This window comes from Lynx canadensis, chromosome B4 (genome assembly GCF_007474595.2).
Source record: "Lynx canadensis isolate LIC74 chromosome B4, mLynCan4.pri.v2, whole genome shotgun sequence".
Classification (NCBI taxonomy): Eukaryota; Metazoa; Chordata; class Mammalia; order Carnivora; family Felidae; genus Lynx; species Lynx canadensis.
In genome coordinates this window covers 74,095,383-74,115,965 of record NC_044309.1, presented here as the reverse complement: position 1 = coordinate 74,115,965, position 20,583 = coordinate 74,095,383, and the positions used below count along the sequence as shown (strand labels likewise).

Genomic DNA, 20,583 nt, shown 5'->3' with positions numbered 1-20,583 from the left:
TCCCATCTCTCTTGGGGTAAACAGGTCAGGGCCTTGCCAGCCCCCACTAATCCGACTGCTCATTCCAGTCCTGGCACACAGGCCTTCTTTCGGTTTCTCGAATGTGCCAAGCTTGTTCCTGCCGTGGGGTTTTTGGATATCTCTTCTCCGAGTGCCCATAAGATTGATGTCTCACCATCGTTCGTCATCTCAGACTCTACTTCCGCAAAGAGACAATGCAGTCCCCCCTGTCTCAAGTACAATCCGCCACCTGATTTTATGTCTTTCATGGCATCTATCACTATGTGAAATTGTGTGTGTTTTCCCTTTGACCCCCACTTCTGGAGCCACCGGAATATAACCTCCAGGAGGGCGGGGGCTTTATTTGTTAGGGACCACCTCCTCTTGGTTTGGGCCAGTCCTCTGGCCCAGGACTGTCCTGGTTTTACCACTAAAAGTTCCACATCTCAGGAAATCCCTTAGTGTAGGGCAAACAGTGATCGGCACGCTATTGCCTGCCTTCATTACTTCCGTATTCCCAGTGCCTAGTCTAACGCCGGGTGCATGGGGAAGAACTCGATAAAGATTTGTGCAATGAATATAAGAACGGCCGGCTGTCCATTAAGAATTCTTCGATCCTGGGGTGCCTGGGTGGCGCAGTCGGTTAAGCGTCCGACTTCAGCCAGGTCACGATCTCGCGGTCCGTGGGTTCGAGCCCCACGTCGGGCTCTGGGCTGATGGCTCCGAGCCTGGAGCCTGTTTCCGATTCTGTGTCTCCCTCTCTCTCTGCCCCTCCCCCGTTCATGCTCTGTCTCTCTCTGTCCCAAAAATAAATAAACGTTGAAAAAAAAATTTAAAAAAAAGAATTCTTCGATCCTAATGGCCCCTGGGCTGGCTCAGTTGGTAGAGCATCTGACTCTTGATCCCAAGAATTCTTCGATCCTAGCTCTAGGGGGCAGTCTCCTCCAACCTTGTGTCCTGAGACCCAGAGTTACAAGGTTGAGCTAAAAATCTCCTGTGCTTGAATTTAGGTAGTGAGTTCCACAAGATTCTCCCCAGACATCGCATGGCCCCCTTGCCCACCCCCAGCTTTTGTGGAGTTCAAGGCTGAGAACCCTGAATAAGATCCCCACCACACTCCATTCCCACCTCCTGTAGCTTTGTCTTTCTCCTGAGGCCAGGCTCATTGACCAGAGTGGAAAAGACTGTTCTAGAGAGGAGGAGCAGGTGACCTACCGAATGGGGCTCACTGTCTGGCCCCATCATGAGCATCCCAGCTGTCCAGACTGCAGGAAGACATTCTGAGTTGTGGGCTCACCAGGGGTCACCTTGCAAATCTCACCGCTTGTACTCCTCCCTGGGGCTGGGGCTGACTTCTGCCCCTGGAAGTGGGTGTCTTTGCTTCTTAGAGTGAGAATGAAACTAATCAGAGTCTGACTTTTTGCGGAGACCCCACTTCCTCTGCCTGCCCACGGACAGCCTAGAAGTCCACACAGTGGGCAGGATGCTGAGTGAGAAGATGCTCAGCACAAGCAGCAGGTGTCTGAGCTCAAGTGCTAAATTAGCATCAGAGGCTAAGCCAGAGGCAGAGGGGTGGGGAGAGGGGGAGTGTGTTTGCACCCGCAGTACTGCTTGGGAGGGCATCCTGGGGCCCAGGCCTGCTAGTTTCTCCTAGCGTGCTCTGATGACCTTCATCTTTGGATCTGAGTCCCCGGTCACAGGTACCTGCTCCAACTCTCTTTCCCTTTCCCTGTGGGGTTGCTATTGTGTGAGGAGGGAGGGAGGGGTGAGGGAGGGAGGGCTTGCCTGAACTTCACCTCCATATAGACTTACTCCCAGAGCTGTGGGGAGTGAGGGAACAGTAGGGCTGAGGGCAGGAGAGGAGCGTGCGGACCTTTCCCCACAGGACAAAGCCTGGCACAGAGTTGTATGCAGCTTGTCCTTTTGATTGGAGTTTGGTGATTGGGTTGATTGACTGAGAAAGTCACCACAGAAGCTTAATCAATACATGTGGGTCCCACTCCAGTCCAGCTGCAAGGGCACTGGCTGAAGTAAAGGGACTAGAAATAAGGCTGTCACCTGCACTTGGTCCAGGGCACGGAGCCCAAGAATAGTGGCCTCAAGAGGGCCACATTTAAGGGTGCTTCCTGGAAGAGGGAGGGGATAGACTAGAGATGGCCTGTGGCAGGGCAGGGCCAGGAATGGAGATTGGTCAAGAGCTGGATGGAAAGGTACCAGGAAGAAGACAGATGTGGGGGGAGCCACAAGGGAGGTAAAAAGGACCCACGCGGGAGACGGGGGTTGGGGGGAGTGGGGGATTCATTTACGTGCTGAACTCAAGAAACCTCTTCTGAGGACCTTCTGTGTTCAAGGCCCTGACTACAAAGGGTGTGCTGGCCTGAACAAGGTAGAGCCAGTTCCTGCCCTTTGGGAGCTCACATTCTCTTGAAGGAGGGGTCACTAATAATAACTGGGAAGTGATTGAATTTGGGCTGTAGGGAGCATCCAATGTGTGGCCCTGCCGGCCGTGGGGGCAGCTGGTTCCCAGGGCCCCGGAAGGCACCTGCCTTCAGCTAAGGCCTGAGGAGCAGGGGCCCGGGGGAGAACCGAAGGCATCAGGGAGGATTAAATCAGGATTCAGGCCTCAAGAGGCCTCTGTGGAATGAGAAGAGAAATGCTGAGGGGGGCTCTGTGCCTGCCCCTGCATCGTGTTTAAGTCGAGTACGCTGACTCTCCATTTCTCTGGAGGTAAAGCCTCTCGAGGAGGGGGCGGTGCCAAGGCCAAGGGCAGGAAGGACTTCCTGAGGCCCAGGCCTGGGGTGGGAGGTCTGAGCAGCTGGTGCTGCCTCCCTGTCCTGCAGGCCAAGACGGACACCAGGGGTAGAGGGAGCAACCTGTCTCTCTCTCTCTCTCTCAGTCACACCTGCAGATCTCCTCTCTCTTGTTTCCCTCTCTGGACCCCATCTTTGTAACCTCCTCTGGGCTGTTACTGTGTCCTCTCTGGAGGAAAGAAACGGGCAGTGCTTCTGACGTCAGATAGTTTTTGGACTTTTCAGCTTCTTCTCAGGCACCAGCCACTCCTGACTGGGATTTGGGGACAGGATTGGGGTCTGCTCTGATGCCAGGAAGGGGCTTCTCTCCATGGCCTGCGTGCCTGATTCCCCACATCCCTGCCCATCCTTGGCCAGTGCTCTAGATCCAGAGAGAACTGGGCATTTCACAAGCAGGGACCAGGGCCCTCCTAGGAGCCCTCCTTTGGGCTCCTGCACCTGCTCCTGCTAGAACATTAAAAACACGAGGGCCAAGTGGGTACAGCCTCTGAGTCCTGAACGAAGGCCACGGGCCTAGGATGGGGTGGAAGACTGGAGCTGTGCAGGGCTCCAGTGTTGGGAAGGGGCAAGGGGGAGGGGGCAGTGCAGGTCGTCAGCCTCAGGGAAAGGCAGATGTGGGCAAAGGCAGATGTGGGCTGGAAGTTGGGACAGAGCTGCAGGAGTGAAGGAGAAGGAGAGGCACTCTGAGCCTGAGGGACAGTGGCTACAGCTGGAATGGAGCTGCCGCTTCTGAACACTGATCACTCAAGGTCAGATGCAGTGTCTTCTGGGTATTCGGAACACAGGCGCGCGCACACACACGCGCACACACACACACACACACACACACACACAACCTTTGAGAAGCAGAAGCTGGCAGGGAGAAAGCGGCTACTAATTTATGCACATTCACAGAACAGCACATTTGCCTGCTGGGCAGGCCTGTTCCCTCCCACACAGCTCTAGACCTGTCCCTGCCTTCCCTCCTGCTCTCCCAGCCTCTCCTTACCCTCCGGCCACCACAGTCACCATCACGGGCCTGTTTTCTGTGATTGTTCCCTTGCCCCTGTCACACTTGACTGGTTTGAGCACCAGCCAGGAAAGTGTGGGGGTCCCTGTTCTTGTCTCCGTCAGCTCCCCACGGATCCCCAGCCCTATCCAGCCTTCCCTCCAGTTTGCCTACCTCCCCCACCTGGAGAAGGCAGGAGCCCAATGCTCTTTTCCTCCCGCTCCACCCCTGTCAAAGTGGCCCATGATCGGCTGGCTGTGACCTGCTAGTCCTGGGAAGGTTTGGCTCCGTGCCCATTTGCATTCCGCCTCCCTGCCTCTGTCCCCCACCCCCAGGAATGGGCAGGATAGGATGGGGGAGCTGAACTGGAACCGCCCTCAGGGGAAGGTGCCTGGGCAAGTATTGAAGGACTTTAATCTTCCAGATTCCAAGAGGTAGAGCTCCCATGAGGGTACTGGGCTCTCATTCCTCCCGCTTGTGGATCAACCACAGCCAAGGTAGAATCCCAGGGATGCTGAGGGAAGTGGAAGCAGGCCCGGATACCCCGGCCCAGCTCTTCCATCGTCTGGTCTCCCCTTGTCTGCGGTCCCACCCGAGGCCTGTTAGTTAAATCTTCCTCTATCTTCCCACTGTCCATCCCACCAACTGACCTCAAATGACATAGGTGAGCCTGCCAGCAAAGTTTGCAGTCCAGGACAGCAGAAAAGAGTCAGTGACAGCGAAGCAGGAGGGAGATGGAACAAATTGCCCTGGAAGCTGGACCACCTGGAGCTGGAAAAGTAGCTCCTCTCCCTCCCCTGGCCTGGGGTGCAGGCTGTTGGTGGGCACCTGCTGGTCTCCCACAGTTCCTATTCATTTCATTACCACCCCTAATCTTTCTTTTTTTAAGTTTATTTGTTTATTTTGAGAGAGAGAGAGAGGCCGTGAGCAGGGAAGGGGCAGAGAGAAAGAATCGCAAGCAGACTCCGCACTGTCAGCACAGAGCCCGAGCCGATGCGGGACTCGATCCCGTGAACCGTGAGATCACCACCTGAGCCAAAATCAAGAAGCAGATGTTTCACCTACTGAGCCACCGGGGTGCCCCCCCACCACTGATCCTTACGTCAGGCATGGTGCTGGGCAGGGAGGCCTGACCAGATCGGTGTGTGAAGGAGATAAAGAAAATTCCGCTTGGCTCTGTGGTCCTGCAGCCCCCGGTCCGCCCAGTTGCAGATTTCCAGTTTTGAGCTGTATCTCTGGCACTCACGGTAAATGTCGCCGTGGAGTGAACCGAGGATTCCTGCGGCCTCGCACGGGAAAGAGTGAGGAAGGCGAGAGGCTGAGAGTAGCGATGGGAGGCGGTACAAGACGGTGTGGAGCGTGAGCTCCGCAATCCCGCTGCCCGGGTCTGGCTCTACCAGACTCCATCGTGGGGCTGTGGGCAGGTTACTTCTCCTCTCTGTGCCTCGCAGTGTCTTCCCTTGTGAGCAGAGAGTGTTCTGAGGCTTAAAAGGTAAAGTCTGCAAAGTGACGTAGCACCCGGCACATGGTAAGTTGCCGGGAGAGGCCACCACCGTCCCACTGCAGTGGTGGCAGGGCTGGGGCATAAGGGATGAATGTAACAGATTATGCGTTGGTCAAATCAACCAGACCTGCTGCCTGATTTGATGTGGGAGAAGGAGAGACAGAGGAATCCAGTTCCTGGCTCAGGCGGTTGTGGGGCTCCTGGAGAAGGCAGCTGGGAGACGCAGGGCAGGAGGGGGGAGTTCGGACATGCCTACCTAGAGGCACGAGGGAAGATCTGGGAAGCTGTGGGTTCAAGAGGACAGCTCAGCAAAGAGGCCTGGGTGGGAGGAATGCAGCCAAGTCAAAGCCAGGGGCCCGGAAGCTCTCCTTACCCATTTACTCTCCCTGATTATTGTCTGGGAGCCTCTGCACTCCTCTGAAGGGAACAGGGCAGGGTTAGGAGAGGTTCTGTCCTGGCAGAGAGCTCATTGTCTGGATAGACCAGCTTCCTCATCCGTCAAATGGGATAACAATCATACCTATCTCACAGGATTGTTGTCATGCTTAAGAAAGTATGTGTATATAAAGTATTAGGAAGAAGGACGGATGCATGTTAGCAATTGTTATTATTTGTCTGTCCTAACACTCTTCCAGGCGTGGAGGAGGTGTCTCATGACGTCAGGGGAGGGTGAAGGTTGTACCAGGGCCTGGCATGACTGTGCCCAAGATGTTCACTATCTGTCTTGGGATGTCTTACTCAGACACATTCCCCTAGTCCCCTGTCCCCTGCAGGCCTCAGCCTTATTTAAATATCTGCTGAGTGGTCATTTTACTAGCCAGCCCTCACCAGGGAATCCTGAGAAGGAAAAATCCGGCCCCATCACCTGCCTTGGTGGAAGGCAGGGGGCTTTGCCTGCCAGTAATAAGAATGAGACAAATGGAAGGTCCGGTTCCTGTGCCCGCCCTGGCCACCAGTGAACAGGCAATCACCCCAGCCATGTTCTCAGTCTCCCAGGAGAGGGGGAAATGGGGAAGAGATGTAAAAAAGAGAAAGGTAAAGAGAGAGTAGTGTTGAGAGAGAACATGGATGGGGGGGGTAGGTTTGAGACACTTCATTTTCACTCATTTGAATGACTTTTTTTGGAGACTTGCACCCCTCCCCCCCCACTTCTACACACATGCTCCATTTCCCTGTCCATAGCTCCCTCTTTTAGGAGAATGAATACAATGTATGCACAGTGCAATACAGCACGAGGCGGGCGGGTTAGTGGAGCCTGGCAACCTGGGTTCAAGCCCCAGTTCATCATTTGCTAGCTGTGTGACCTTGGCAAGTCACTTAATACCTGAGCCTCAGCTGCCCCGCGCATATAAAGTGGGAATAACGCTAGCGCTACTTTCTAGGGTACTGGCAGAGATTAAATACATGAAGCCCCTGGAACAGTGCCAGGCACTTACCGTCTATTGCGGCCTACAGGTACGCAGATGTCCCGCTCCATTTCCAAGTTCCTTTTCCACCTGCCCAAGCAAGGGCAAGTATAAAGAAGAAATGGGGGATCCCTTTCTGACCCCACTGCCGGTCCCTTGAAACTCCTCTGTCAGACCTTCTAGATCAAGTCACTAGCCCCAGCACCCTAACTTTAACTGCCCCCCAAGCCCCCCTCAGTCCTCTTCTGCATGCACCCCTGTGCCCCAGCCTGTTAGCCTTTCCTCGCAACAACTAAGCTGTTCTCCCCTCTTCCAAATTCCCAGAACCGGGGTGGGTGGGTTTGGGCCTGGGGCTTCCCTCCTTCCTGAAAGGGGCATTTAAAACTCCACCACCATTTCTCAAAAGGTGAACCCAGCAGGGGTACCTGGGTGGCTCAGTTAAGCATCACATTCTTTTTTTTTTTTTTTAATGCTTATTTATGTAGAGTTGGGGGGAGGGGCAGAGGGTGAGAGAGAATCCCAATCCCAAGCGTGCTCCATACTGTCAGTGCGGAGCCCTGCTGGGGGGCTCCATTTTACCAACCATTGAGACAAGACCTGAGTCCAAATCAAGAGTCAGACACTTAACCAACTGAACCATCCAGGCGCCCCAAGGAACTGACTTTTGATTTCAGCTCAAGTCATGCTCTCAGGGTTGGTGAGGTTGCGCCCTTGCATGGGGCTCTACACTGACCGCGAAGAACCTGCTTGAGATTCTCTCTCTTTCTCTGCCCGACACCCCGCCCCCCGAATAAATAAATAGACTTAAAAAGATGTGAACCTAGCAGATAACCTTGGGGCATTTGCTCAAAGTACAGATTTTCCATTTCGTGCCAACAGAACTGAATCTGAATTTGGGGGAAGGGAGGATTTTTAAATACACATTAAAACTGAGCTTTTAATCACAATTAAAATTCGTCTCCAAGAAAATAATCATCGGTGGGAGGTAGGGGCTCAGCGTCCCAAAGCAGGCAGGATGGTTTGTTAGACAAGTGTCTTCCCCAATTCAGGCAGGCTCAGCAGCAAAGAGAAAGGGACAAGGACTGGGACCAAAAAAAAGTGAGTCCTAGAAAGCTGGGACAAAAAAAGTGAGTCCTAGAAAGCTGGGAGCGGGGCATGTAACTCCTTTCAAACCCCTCATCAACGTCCTCACCAATTACTGGGTGCTGAGGGAGTCGCAGTCCAGGAGCCACTGTCTCTCCGCCTCTCAGAAGCTGGAGTGGGGAGAAGAGGGCGGCTCTGGGCCATCTGCGCGGGGGTGGAAAGTGAAGCCCAGAAGGCGACGGGCCTTGGTACAGAGCTGCTGCGGCCCTTGGAATCCCGAGGCTCTGCTTCCTGACCCCCTCCCCCCAACCCCCCAATCCCCCGCCCCGCCCCCCCGCAGGCAGCAGTCCGGGAGCACGAGGTGGGGGCGTGGTTCTCTAAAACCCTCTCTCTTCGGAAGCTCAGCCACAACTCCGGCCCCACCCATCCTGGAGAGCAGTCCTTTCCTCTGGCCTCAGTTTCCCCACCCGCGTCCGTGTGGGGTGTGTGTGTGTGTGTGTGTGTGTGTGTGTGTCGGGCGGGGGTAGGGTGGGGAGGGGGATTCCCCACGGGAAAGCAGCCCAATCCCTCCCCCGGACTGTTCGAGACCCTGAACCGAAACAGGAGGCAGGACGCCCCCGGCCGGGAAGCGGCCCCAGCCCGGATTTCCCTCCCGGGTGGGGCCGCAATGACTCACCCCCCTCCCCCTTCCCCTGGTTTCCGTGTTTGCATTTCTCCTCCCGGCCACGTGGCGGCCTGCGCGGCCACTCGGCACCCCTACCCCGACACTCCGGCCGCGGCCGCCGCGACACACAACCCTGGGCCGCTCCTGCCCCCCTGGGGTTTCTCAGGCCTCCGACTGGTGCCCGCCCTACAACCCCGGAGTCCAGACTCCACCCCCGGCCCAGCCCGCCCCCTTCCCTGTGCCCTCCCCCACAGTAAGGCCGGGCGCCTCCTCCCTGCCCTCCCAGCCTGTCCCGGGGAGGGGAAGGGGGCGGGCAGCGTAGGGGGTGTGACAGCTCCCGCCCGGACCAGTGCCAGCTGCAGCCTCGCTTCGGCGCCCGGTGCCAGCTGGCTCATTCGTCTGGGACGGAGGTGGAGGCTTGGGGCTCCTTGCCGCTGGGGGGGGGACTCCCCCCTACGCCCCCTGCCCTCAACCCACCCAAAAGGAGCCTCTACACCCAGCCGGTCGCCCTGGCAGCCAGTCCAGCTAGGAATTAGCCCTGTTCCGCTTCGCCTGGGGCTTACAGCCCACACCCCTCCAGGAGGAGTAGGGGTCTCGATGAGGGTCTCCCCCTACCCAACCTTTTGCTAGAGCCTGCAGGGCTGTGCAAGCTTGAGAAGGACCATGAAGGTGGGTAAAGTGGGGTCAGGGTGGGGAGGAGCAGGAGAGGAAGCTGACATGGTGGGTGGGGTGTTTGGGTGGGAAAGAGAGGGCTGGTCAGGGGTGAAGGAGAAGGGGCGAAGAAGGGTTGAGCTGCAGCTGCATTTCTGGGGGATCCAGTGAGTCGGTAGCCTCATACTGGGAGGTGGTGGAGATCCCTCCAGGGACATGGGCAGTGGGGTGGGGCAGAAGTCCAAAGAAGACCGGGAAGAAAGGCCCGATCTCCGGTCCGCCAGCTGGAGACCCCTAAGTGCGCCAGACCGGCAGGCCCCAGTGAAGGTCTTCCTGTCCCTCCCCCGGCTCCTGGCAGGGTTGCAGCACCTCCGCCTGACCAGTCCAGAGGACTCAGAGGAAGTGGTTCTGCCTGGGGCAGTTGTGCCCTGGTCCAGCTGCCCCAGTCCCAGTCCCAGCCCCAGCCCCATGGCTCTCTGCCTTCCTCCCTGCGTCACAGGTGGGCTGGCCAGGTGAGAGCCGCTGGCAGGTGGGCCTGGCTGTGGAGGACAGCCCAGCTCTCGGAGCATCGCAGGTGGGAGGCCTCCCGGACGTGGTGCCGGAGGGGACCCTGCTCAACATGGTGCTGAAGAGGATGCACCGGCCCCGGAGCTGTTCTTACCAGCTGCTGCTTGAGCACCAGCGCCCCAGCTGCATCCAGGGGCTCCGCTGGGTAAGTGCCCATTGTCTGTCGGGCCAGGGCCAGGCACCAAGGACTGCAGGAGGGCCTGGACTGGGAGAAAGAGCATGCTTCTGGGGGTGTGGGGGCTCCTGCTGGGCCGGACAGTGGGTCAAGCAGCTTGGCCGCTGTGCGCGTGGGTGGCTCACATAGCTGCACTGTGTAAGTCCATGTGCATGTGGTACTCGCGTCTTCCCGTTGTGGCCTGGGGGAAGGGGAGAGGGATTTGTCATTTGTGTCACCTCTGTGTGCCCTGAGGTGGGTGGTTGTGTGTTCTCCAGGTGGTGAGGGGAGGCATGTGTGAGACGCTGGGGGCCAGGTCAAGGTGGGAGGTGAGGTAAACTTGTTTATTGCTCTTGGTACATCACCGTGGCAACATTCTCCCTCAGTGAGCAACAGAACTGCGTCAATTCTGCTTGATCTTGGGGTGAGGTGGTCATGTGAACAGTGCTTGGCATCTGGCTTTGGGGGGCTCGGGGGGGGGGGACTCTGAGAAGTTTGGAGACTGGAGCTGGAGTCTCCCTTTGCCAGTGAAGAACATCCTGGAGCTGCGAGAATGAAGGAGAGGGCAGGAGGGGAAGAGCAGTGGGGGCGGGGTGGGGGACAGGATAATGGTCGCAGGATCCCAATCAGCGGAGAAGCTCTCTCCAACCACCCAGACTTCACCGAGTCCCTTCACCTGAGATTCAGTGAGATTCAGTTGTGTGTCTGTTCTGTTGCCCACGGGGACAGCATTGGCAGGAGGTTGGGGGAGGGGGCGCTGGTACCAGGAGGGAACTTGGGCAAAGGGGTCGAGGGAAAACCAGAGCAGACGACAGAATTGGGAGAGCTTGTCACTTATGTCTCTTGTCGTCAAGTCCCTTTGAGTGGAGTGACTACCACCTTCTGCGTCTTTCCTCCCACCTCTTGCCCAATGGCCTTTATATTTATCCAAATAGGAGGCTGAGTGAGAAAAAACAAGGTCTGCGGAGGTGATGCGCTCTTCCTCACCGTCGTCGGAACTGGGAGGATAATCTAGGTGTCCCTAGCTCTCCCCCCCAACCCCTCCCGCACTCCCTCCCTGGGTCTTCCTGGTCAGGGCCCTCTTGGGCCTGGGTCCTGCTCGAGATGGGGCTCTGGAGGGAGCAGGGGAGCTGGCCCCTTCTGGGCTAAGCTGTCTCCCCCACCCCGCCAGGTCACTGGTAGTAGCTATTGCTTGGAGCCCGTGGGCTGGAACCCTCCCTCCCTCCTTCCCTCTCAGTCTATAATTACTTGTGCATTTCCTGTCCCCTTCCCAGCTTGTAGAGGCAAGGTGGTGAGTGGGGGAAAGGTCAGGTGCCAGGACAATGAGGTCACTGGAGGATCCCTTGGGACCCAGAGTCTGGGAAGGGGTGGAAGAGGCCGCCAGGCTGTCTCCTCACTCCCTCAACCCCCAGAATCGAAGAGCTGGGTGCACGGGGAAGCCAGAAGGGCGATGTGAGGGTTGCTGGAGTGTAAATAGGGTGAAAGTCACAGAAACACAGCCCCTCTCTAGCCAGGTGTGTGTGGGGTGGGGGGGGGTAGGTGGGAATTGGTGATTAAAGGGTACTTAGATTTTTAAGGCTAGGGGCCTGGGCCACACCCCGCCCTGCTGACCGTCTCTGGGGAATGGGTGAGTGGGGTGGCTTCAGCCCGCTGCGGCTGCATTTAAGAGGTTCTGGGGACCGGTCAAGTCGCTCCTCTCACCTGTGAGATGATTCGTCTGGCCTAGGAGGGGCTCACATGAGGGAAGAAGGGCTTGTCAGGGAGTGTGCACATGTAGGGTAGGGGGTGGATGTTGTAAAGGGGTGGAGCCTAGGCGAACAGTGCTGGGAGTTATTCCGGCCATGCCTGCCTCTTAGAAAACCAGGAGGAAACCCATCAACCTCCTGAGGTCTGAAGAGAGTACTTTCTGTTGCTACTAGATCAGGACAAGAGAAATGAAAGCAGGTTACAGGAGGGTGAGGTTAGACAGAGGACAGACTTACCATCGATGGCAAAAGTGACACTGGGATGGGATGGAAGAACATCTCCTTTGGGAAGCATGAGAAGGAGAGGAGATCTTGTCCAATGCCCAGGAGCCAGAGAGGGATCAGTTTATCTGGAGGCAGGGGCAAGATCAGGATGACCTCTGGGGGGGTCCCGTAATCTCAGAGAAGCCTGGGATGCTTCCCTTTGAGCGATTGTTTGGGGAGAGGTGGCCAGATTCTCTAACTCAGAAAACATGCTTTCACGCAAGCGTGTTCAAACAACGGTAGTAGCTAATAGTTGTATAATACTTGTGTCCCAGGCAGCATTATAAGAGCTTTACCTTTTTCATGTCAAGCGAGCCGACAATAGCCGTGTGAGCTATAGATACCAGTGTCATTGTCTCCTTTTATAGATGAGAGAACAGAGGCACAGAGTGGCTAAGTGACAGGTCCAGGGTTGTACATCGGCTAAGAGACAAAGTTAGGCTTCTGTCCCAGGTGACCTGGCCATGGAGGCTGAGCTCATGGTGCACTTTCTTTTGCTGTAAATGAAAACACTGACACCCCAAAGCATCACCCTTCCCCTTGCGTCCTCTCCCCGTCCCAGCACACACAGCCCTGGCCTGAGACCCTAGCCATGGCCTAAGGGAACTGGTCTGACAGGTCCCCACGAGGCTCTCTGGCTCTGTGCCTGCCCCTTCAGCGTGGCTCTGACACTGAGTGACAGGGAGGGAAGGAGGGGGGGTAGGCTATGGTGCTGGTGCAGGGAAGCTAGCTACCCCCTCCTCTCCTACCCTGCGTCCTTCCTGTCCAGGCGGGAGAGGAGGCAGTGGTCAAGAGCCTTCCCCCCAGCCACTTCTTTCCAACTGAGAACCCCAAGCTGACGCTCGGGGTTATCACATCAGAGAGAGGGTCAGCCAAGGTACAACACTTCTTTGCATTGTGTCCAGGTAATAGGCACCCATCATAAAATAACGAAGTTTAATCGAGTTGCTTAACATTTACTAAGCGGTTACCGCAAGCCAAGCATCGCTTTGCGTGCTTTATGTTATTAACTCATTTGATCCTCATAATTACCTGTGACATAGCTACTATTATCACGAACCCCATTTTACAGATGAGGAGACTGAGGCAGAGAGGTCAATGAGCAGCCAGGGTCACACAACTAGCTGGGTCACACAACTAGGAACTGAGATTTGGCCGAGACACATGGATGGCGAGCCCATGCCCTTGACCGTATCCTGAATAGTACCCCCACCCCTAGCCTAGGAGGCTCCCAGTGCATATGGACGTAGTCCCAGAGGGACTATGACAAACCCACAGAACTTTGTTTAACGCCGTGTCTTCCAGACTTACTTGCCCGTGGAACATTCCTGAGGGCAGAATTTACCCTTCCATAGCATGAAGTGGGACAAACATGAGGCAGTGGAGGTGCCTGTCAGATGGTGACCTGTGCTTTGGAATCAGACAGGCACAGTGTGAATCCTGGTGGCCCTGTTTACCCACTCTCAGGACAGGTTATGTAACCTTGGAGCCTCCTTCTGTCTAGCTGTGAAACAGCAGACAAACACCTACTTTCGGGGCCACTGTTGGTTATTCAGTAGGATCTTGAATTTCTGAGTAGTTGTGTGACTCAGGGTAAGTTACTTCATCTTTTCTGGGCTCCTGCTTTCCTTGGCAAATTGGGAGGGATGCCTTCAGGAAACTTCCTCACCTCTGATGGGTCAGAGCCTCCTTCTTCTGACCCTCCTGCTTATTCCCTGGGGCAGGGCAGGAAACGGTTTAAACAAGGCCTGGAGATCTGGGATCTGGGTTGTGAGCTGGCACCTCCCCTCCTGATGTGCCCTCCAGGGTCAGAATAATACCAGGAAGGGAGCATATGCTGGAGCCTGGGTCGTGGGCACCAGAGAGTTGGGGCAGGGACCGGGGCCACCTGGGCCTTTTGACATGAACAACAACAAGTCATTAGTGTTCAGCACTGTTTGTTCCAACACAGGGGGCTGGCTGGGTAGCATTCCTGCCCTTCCTCCTTCCCTGGCTCCTCCTCCTCCTCCTCCTCCTCATTTCCTGTTGCTAAGTCTCCAGGGCTCTGTGTCTGGCACCAGGCTGGGCCCCATGACCCGGGCAGGGATACCCTTGGGACACCTAGCGACTTCCGCCCAGCCCCGGGCCAGGCGCCTATGCATGCCAGACCTCAGGCCTCTGCCTGGCACACAGTGGGAAGATGCCAGGATGAGCAGAGGGGGTTCTGGCCCCAAGTCTGGTTGTACCCCAGCTTCCTAGCCAGGTCCTTTTCAGGGGCTGAGTGTAGATGGGAAAGCAGGAGAGAGAGCTGGCGAGAAGGGGGAAGGGAAGGAACCAGGCAGGTGCGGTGGGTGGGGTGAGACCAAGAATGTGAGCACTTCTGGAATTTATGCACGGCTGTCTGGCCGTCCCAAGTACGTGTGACTGAGTTACACGGGCTCTTCACCCCAAGACTTCTGTTTCTTAAGTCAAAGAGGACGGACAATTCCTGTTGTGCCTACTTTATATCTGGTCCTATTCTGTAGAGAATCAGGACATCGTGGAGGGAGACACACTTTGTAAACTATAAAGTGCTGCCCCTTTGGGAGGGCTCATAGAGGGTAGGGCATCCTGTCCAGAGAGGTCCATAAATTCCAGTTTTCAGGTGGCAGCAAAAGAAGGATCATGAGGGGCGCCTGGGTGGCTCAGTCGGTTAAGCATCCGACTTCAGCTCAGGTCACGATCTCACGGTCCGTGAGTTCAAGCCCCGCGTCGGGCTCTGGGCTGATGGCTCAGAGCCTGGAGCCTGCTTCCGATTCTGTGTCTCCCTCTCTCTCTGCCCCTCCCCCGTTCATGCTCTGTCTCTCTCTGTCTCAAAAATAAATAAACGTTAAAAAAAAAAATTAAAAAAAAAAAAAAAAAGGCTCATGAGGGGCTTTCCAGCAAGCAGCCCGCCCTCTGCTTCACAGATGAGTAATAATAGCTAACATGTACATACAACTCTTTGCCAGGCAGTGCTTTAAACATTCAGTACGAATCATTCACATAACCCTTCCCAAAGCCTCTGTATTGGTATTACGAGTGTTTTATAGAGTTTATGGACAAGGAAACTGAGGCAGGGAGAAGTTAGCCATATGTTCGGGATCACGCTGCTAGGAAATGGAGGATCAGGGATTTGAATCCAGGCGTCTCAGGGTCTTGTGGTTGGGGACAAAGCCTGGCTCAGGATCAGGCCTTGTGACTCTGGCCCAGGAGCATGTGTTCTAGGCCTCCCTTCCAAGCCACTCACTTCCTGGCCTATCATGGGCCTTCCTTACCTCCCATCCTCATGCTCTTCAGCTCTCTCCCCTGCACAGGTGTGGTTTACCTGGGAGCCTGGGCACACCTGGGCCCTGAGTAAGCAGAATGGGGAGCTCATCTGCGGGGGTGCAGTGCGTGAGTCTAGAAGGAAGGCAAAGTTCTGGTGATAGGGTGGAAGGAGGCGGGTGCCTGGCATACAGGGGTGGTCGGGGAGAACTAGTGTATTTGTTGACTGAGTGTTTGGAGCTGGGGACTGGGCAGGGACTGCGAGAGACGGGGGAGGGCCGAGGTCTAAGAGCTGGATTTGAAGTCCTGGCACTAACATGCAGACCCTCCCCCTCCTCCCACCCCTGCCCTTAGACGCCACTCACGGACAGTGAGGAGTCCCTGGATTTCAGCGTGAGCCTGGAGCAGGTACCAGCCGGGAGGGGTGGAGCCGGGAGGGGACAGCACCGCCAGGGGTCAGGGCTTGAACCTGCTGTGCTGCCCCCGTCCTAGGCCTCCACGGAGCGGGTGCTCCGGGCCGGGAAGCAGCTGCATCGACACCTCCTGGCCACTTGCCCGACCCTTATCCGAGACCGGAAGTACCACCTTAGGCTCTATCGGTGAGTGGAGGCCTGAGCCGCCTCCTTGCCCACCCCCATTTTCTCTCCCTTTTGCTCTACTTTGGACATTGGGGCTGAGTCCTGCTTCTAGCCTAGGAAGGCACTTGTTTCTTTTTAAAATTTTTTTAAGGTTGATGTATTTATTTTGAGAGAGAGAGAGGGAGGGAGAGAGAGAGAGAGAGCGAGCACGCATAAGCAGGGGAGGGACAGAGAGAGAGGGAGAGAGAAAATCCCAAGCAGTCTCCGTGCTGTCACCACAGAGGGAAGGCACCTTTCTGACGGAAAGTCTTCCTTCTGCCCTCCACCCTCCTGCCGCTTAATTCTCCCTCCTCTTTGTCCCCTCACCTCTTGTAGGCAGTGCTGCTCTGGCCGGGAGCTGGTGGATGGGATCTTGGCACTGAGCCTTGGAGTTCATTCCCGAAACCAAGCCGTTGGAATCTGCCAGGTGCTCCTGGATGAAGGTGCCCTTTGCCATGGTGAGCCCGAGCCCAGGGTGGGGCCCCCGTGGGGCCGGCCGGTCCTGGGGAGCAGGCATCCGGGGGTGCCTGCAATTGCAATGGGGGCTTTGTACCCACGCGGCCTCAATTTCCTCTCCTCACACCTGGGCCTCTGCCCTGCAGTGAAACACGACTGGACCTTCCAGGACCGAGATACCCAATTCTACCGTTTCCCCGGGCCAGAGCCAGAGCCCGTGGGAGTCCATGAGCTGGAGGAGGAACTGGTGGAGGCTATGGCCCTGCTCTCCCAGCGGGGGCCTGATGCCCTGCTCACTGTGGCGCTTCGAAAGCCGTGAGTCGGGTGCCCTGCACCCCACAATCCTGGGCTTCACGTGGCTCTCAGACTCTGTAGTTTCTCAGTTTCATCGCTGAGAGTTTCCCTTACTTCTCGCTGGGTCATCTGGAGTCTTCCTTCCCCACCTCTGAACCCGTTTCTTCCTCTGTAACTGTGGGTGGGGGGCACAGCACCTCCAAAGACCTGTCCGCTCAGGTGCCGCAGTGGCTGAGACGGGGGAGCTTTGGAGTCTGCAGGCAGGTTTGGGTTCAAATTCCAGTTCCGCTGGCTACTAGCTGGGTGGCCTTGGGCCTCTCTGTGCCTCTCCGTGCCAGCTTCCTCTTCTGTCAAAGGAGGATAACGATGCCCACATCAGGGGTTGTCATGAGGGCAGAAATAATGCACTTGAAGCGCCTAGCCCTTGTCTGGCACGCCGTGTGCACTCAGTGGTGGCTGGCCTGTTACGGGTAACAATCCAGCTGGCCTCAGGCCCAGAGCATGGTGGGTGTAGCGGCTCCCGTGCCCTTAGACCCACGGTACACCGTGTGCCTCCTGGCCCTTCCGTGCCCGCAGCCCAGGTCAGCGCACAGACGAGGAGCTGGACCTCATCTTTGAGGAGCTGCTGCATATCAAGGCCGTGGCCCACCTCTCCAACTCGGTCAGTCTGCCCGCCCTCACACTCTCCCCAGGACCCCCTCTCCCTGTGAGCCCCTGAGGCCCCAACTGCTGGGCCAGAAGACACGTCCCTCGCCTTGTGCCAATGGCTGGGAAATGTCCATCTAATTTCTTGTTCCCAGCATCCTCGTCCAGAAATCCTTCTGCCTCTCTTAGCTCATTTCCTCCCCTTGCCCTGTATCCTGCTGAATCCCTGGCATCCGACCCAGCCACATCTCTGCCCCCGAGCACTTGTGTCTTTGGACCTAACCACTGCCTCCCCCCCGCCGCCTCGTACCCTGGGCTCACCCCACTGACCCTCCTCTCCCCACCTCACAGGTGAAGCGGGAATTAGCAGCAGTTCTGCTCTTTGAACCCCACAGCAGAGCAGGGACCGTGTGTAAGTCAGACAGGGGATAGGAAGCTGGGCAGCAGGGACCTGGACGTGGCAGAGGCCACGGAGAAGTGGGGGATGCCCACAGGAGTGTCTGATCTGTGCTTCTCTCAGTGTTCAGCCAGGGAGACAAGGGCACCTCGTGGTACATTATCTGGAAGGGATCTGTCAACGTGGTGACCCATGGCAAAGTGAGTTCTTCCTGTCTCCCCAGCCCCTGGGTTGTACCGGCTTCCCTGGTCCAAGTCCTCCCAGGAAGTACCTTCAATGGACCCAAGGTTGCCAATCTCCAGCTTTCCTCCTGCCTTGGGGTTCTCCCACCATGCATCTGTTCTGAGTGTTGGGGGGCCTGGCTGGGCTGTGACTGAGACCTGGTTGCAGGGGCTGGTGACCACACTGCATGAGGGAGATGACTTTGGACAGCTGGCTCTGGTGAATGACGCACCCCGGGCAGCCACCATCATCCTGCGAGAAGATAACTGTCATTTTCTCCGTGTGGATAAGCAGGACTTCAACCGTATCATCAAGGTGCCATTACCGGGGGTGGGGAGGGCAGGGGACATGGCAGGGACATGTCTCTGGAGAAGTGGTAGGGGGTAAGGTAAGGGGCGTGAACAGAGAGGGCCTGTAAGGAGCAGGGAGAGGTAGGAGATGGGGGAACTTGGAGGTGATGGCTGGAGTATGGCCAAGTGAGGAGGGCCATAGCACATTGAAAAAGTTTAGCGAGACCCAAGAACTCCAGCTCAGTGCGGGAGACCGTGGGGGTAGGGGGTCACAGAGAGGTAGGGGACTAGGGTGTGAGGGGAGGCAGTGTAATGGAAAGGGGGAGCCACAGAGGGAGGCCAGTGAGGGATGGGTAGAGAGGGGCTCAGGCTGCATGATAGACAGGACTGGTAGGGCAGATCCAAGGCCATGGGCATGGAATGGGGTAGGAGGAGGGCTGAATGCCCTTGTGGGAGCCTTGTGGGTCTGGCATGGAGGTGGAGGGAGATGCTCTAAAATGGGGAAAGGAGCCATGATGTGTGCTGAGCACTGGGTATGGCTTGTTGTCCAGGATGTGGAAGCAAAGACCATGAGGCTAGAAGAGCATGGCAAAGTGGTGTTGGTGCTGGAGAGAGCCTCCCAGGGCGCTGGCCCTTCTCGCCCCCCAACCCCAGGCAGGAACCGGTAACACACCCGCCATGCTCCTTCTGCACCCCTTCTCTCTTGCCCACCTTCTCTCCTTCCGTTTCCCAGGCTTTCCTCCCTTCCTCAGTGTCCGACCCCCGCCTGCTGGCCTCCTGGGGATGGGGGGAAGAGGGGCACCCGGGGATAAGATGTGCCCCCCCCAGAGCCAGCTTTCCCTCCAACCCCAAGGTGGGACAGAACTGGCAAATAGGGAAGAGTGAGATGATGTGATTGATTATTGATGTCTGTCCCAGATATGGGAGTGGGAGTGGTAGCACGTGTGCTATGGACTGGCTGTTTCTGCTAGGTATACAGTGATGTCTGGCACCCCAGAGAAGATCCTAGAACTGCTCTTGGAGGCCATGCGGCCTGATTCCAGTGCTCATGACCCAACAGGTAGGGGCAAGAGACACCCTGCCTGCTGTGTGACTCAGCGGGTGGGCAGTGTAGTCTGGGAGAGGGCCAGGCACCCTGAGTCTGACCTCACTGGCTGCTGGGCTGGTCCATGTGGTCAGTCGGCAAGAAGTACTCGTTCCTGTGCCCTTGGCTTGGGTGGGGAAAGCTGTCACAGGGGCTGGACGTTGCTGGCACACCGCCCATTATGGGACCGGGAGAAGGTCTACTCCAGCTATGCCTATGTCAGTGCTCAGTAGACTTAATCTCTGAAGCCTCCTCCTGTCCCCTTGTCCCTACCCTACAGAGACATTTCTCAGCGACTTCCTCCTGACCCACAGTGTCTTCATGCCCAGCGCCCAGCTTTGTGCTGCCCTCCTGCACCAATATCCTTCCAGCCCCGGGGTGACTAGGATGTCGTATGGAGCAGGGGGAAGGCATCCCTCACAGCATGGCTGTGCCGAACCCTCTGAAGTACCAGCCTCATGCCAAGGCCAGCTTGTCAGTGGGCCCTGGGCATCCTTGCCCCTCCTTTCCCGCCGTGTGGTGGGTGGTCTGGTTGGATGTTGTGGTTCCCTTGACTGGTGCCCACCTTCCACGCGGAGCCCTCAGGAGGCAGTGAGCAGGAGCACAGCACCTACGTCTGCAACAAAAGGCAGCAGGTCCTGCGGCTGGTCAGCCAGTGGGTGGCCCTGTATGGTCCCATGCTCTACGCTGACCCCGTGGCCACCAGCTTTCTCCAGGTACCTGGGAGTGAGGCAGGGCTGGACTGGGCTGCCAGCGTAGACGCAGCCACCTCTGTGTTGATGAATCTTGGCTCCTCCCAGAAACTCTCAGACCTGGTGAGCAGAGACGCCCGGCTTTGCATCCTGCTACGGGAGCAGTGGCCGGAGAGGCGGAAACACCACAGGTAACGCCTGGCTCCCAGTCAACTTTCCATATGCATGCCAGGCAGTGCATCAGGGACTGAGAACAGCACCCCTGGGGCCAAACATGTGGCTTGAAATCCAAGCTGCACCGCCTGTAGCTGTGCCGCCCTGGGCACGTTCCTCCCTCTCAGGACTTTGGGCTCCAGTCTGGAAAACCAGGAGAGATCCTATCTCAGGAGGACAAAATGTTAGCGCGCCTTAAGAGCACCGAGCGGTGCCTTGCACGCCCTGTGTGCTCCACGAGCGTCGGCTGGGGTTGCTCATTTGTCTAGACCTGCTCGTTCAATTAGCTGTTCTTACCAGTCCCCTTGCTGTCCACCTCACGTCATGTTCGTGCATTCTCCTGCATCACGCAGCCACTCCCGTGTCATTCTCATATCCCGAGTGCACCTGCTGTCCTCACTTCCTCCACTCTGCACATATTTATTACCAAGCATCCTCAGGGCTGGTTCCTGCTGGCCGCGCCCGGTGAATTCCCTAGAGCTTATCTTGGCCCTCCCAGACATTCCCATGGGGGCAGGTGAGGTTCAGGGAGAGCTCACCTGCAGTGGCCCCTGCCCAGTCTGACACCTGGGG

At 56.8% G+C, this 20,583-nt stretch overlaps 1 protein-coding gene across 5 annotated transcripts in view; it reads left to right on the top strand.

The window, feature by feature from the left end:
* Nucleotides 1-8,812: 8,812 nt before the first annotated feature.
* Nucleotides 8,813-20,583, top strand: part of RAPGEF3 (Rap guanine nucleotide exchange factor 3) — a 38,678-nt gene continuing 26,907 nt past the window's right edge. For 4 of the 5 annotated variants that reach the window (XM_030322428.1, XM_032593959.1, XM_032593958.1 and 1 more), the window contains exons 1-15: nucleotides 8,814-9,124; nucleotides 9,606-9,818; nucleotides 15,455-15,508; nucleotides 15,593-15,699; nucleotides 16,054-16,175; nucleotides 16,320-16,488; nucleotides 17,044-17,128; nucleotides 17,464-17,524; nucleotides 17,633-17,709; nucleotides 17,900-18,046; nucleotides 18,573-18,685; nucleotides 18,993-19,081; nucleotides 19,386-19,464; nucleotides 19,671-19,821; nucleotides 19,906-19,988. In XM_030322428.1, the coding sequence (XP_030178288.1) occupies nucleotides 9,119-9,124; nucleotides 9,606-9,818; nucleotides 15,455-15,508; nucleotides 15,593-15,699; nucleotides 16,054-16,175; nucleotides 16,320-16,488; nucleotides 17,044-17,128; nucleotides 17,464-17,524; nucleotides 17,633-17,709; nucleotides 17,900-18,046; nucleotides 18,573-18,685; nucleotides 18,993-19,081; nucleotides 19,386-19,464; nucleotides 19,671-19,821; nucleotides 19,906-19,988 (1,556 nt within the window). In that variant the 5' untranslated portion in view covers nucleotides 8,814-9,118. Of the gene's footprint in view, nucleotides 9,125-9,605; nucleotides 9,819-15,454; nucleotides 15,509-15,592; nucleotides 15,700-16,053; nucleotides 16,176-16,319; nucleotides 16,489-17,043; nucleotides 17,129-17,463; nucleotides 17,525-17,632; nucleotides 17,710-17,899; nucleotides 18,047-18,572; nucleotides 18,686-18,992; nucleotides 19,082-19,385; nucleotides 19,465-19,670; nucleotides 19,822-19,905; nucleotides 19,989-20,583 lie in introns of all 5 variants that reach the window. The other variant, XM_032593960.1, reaches the window with a different exon arrangement.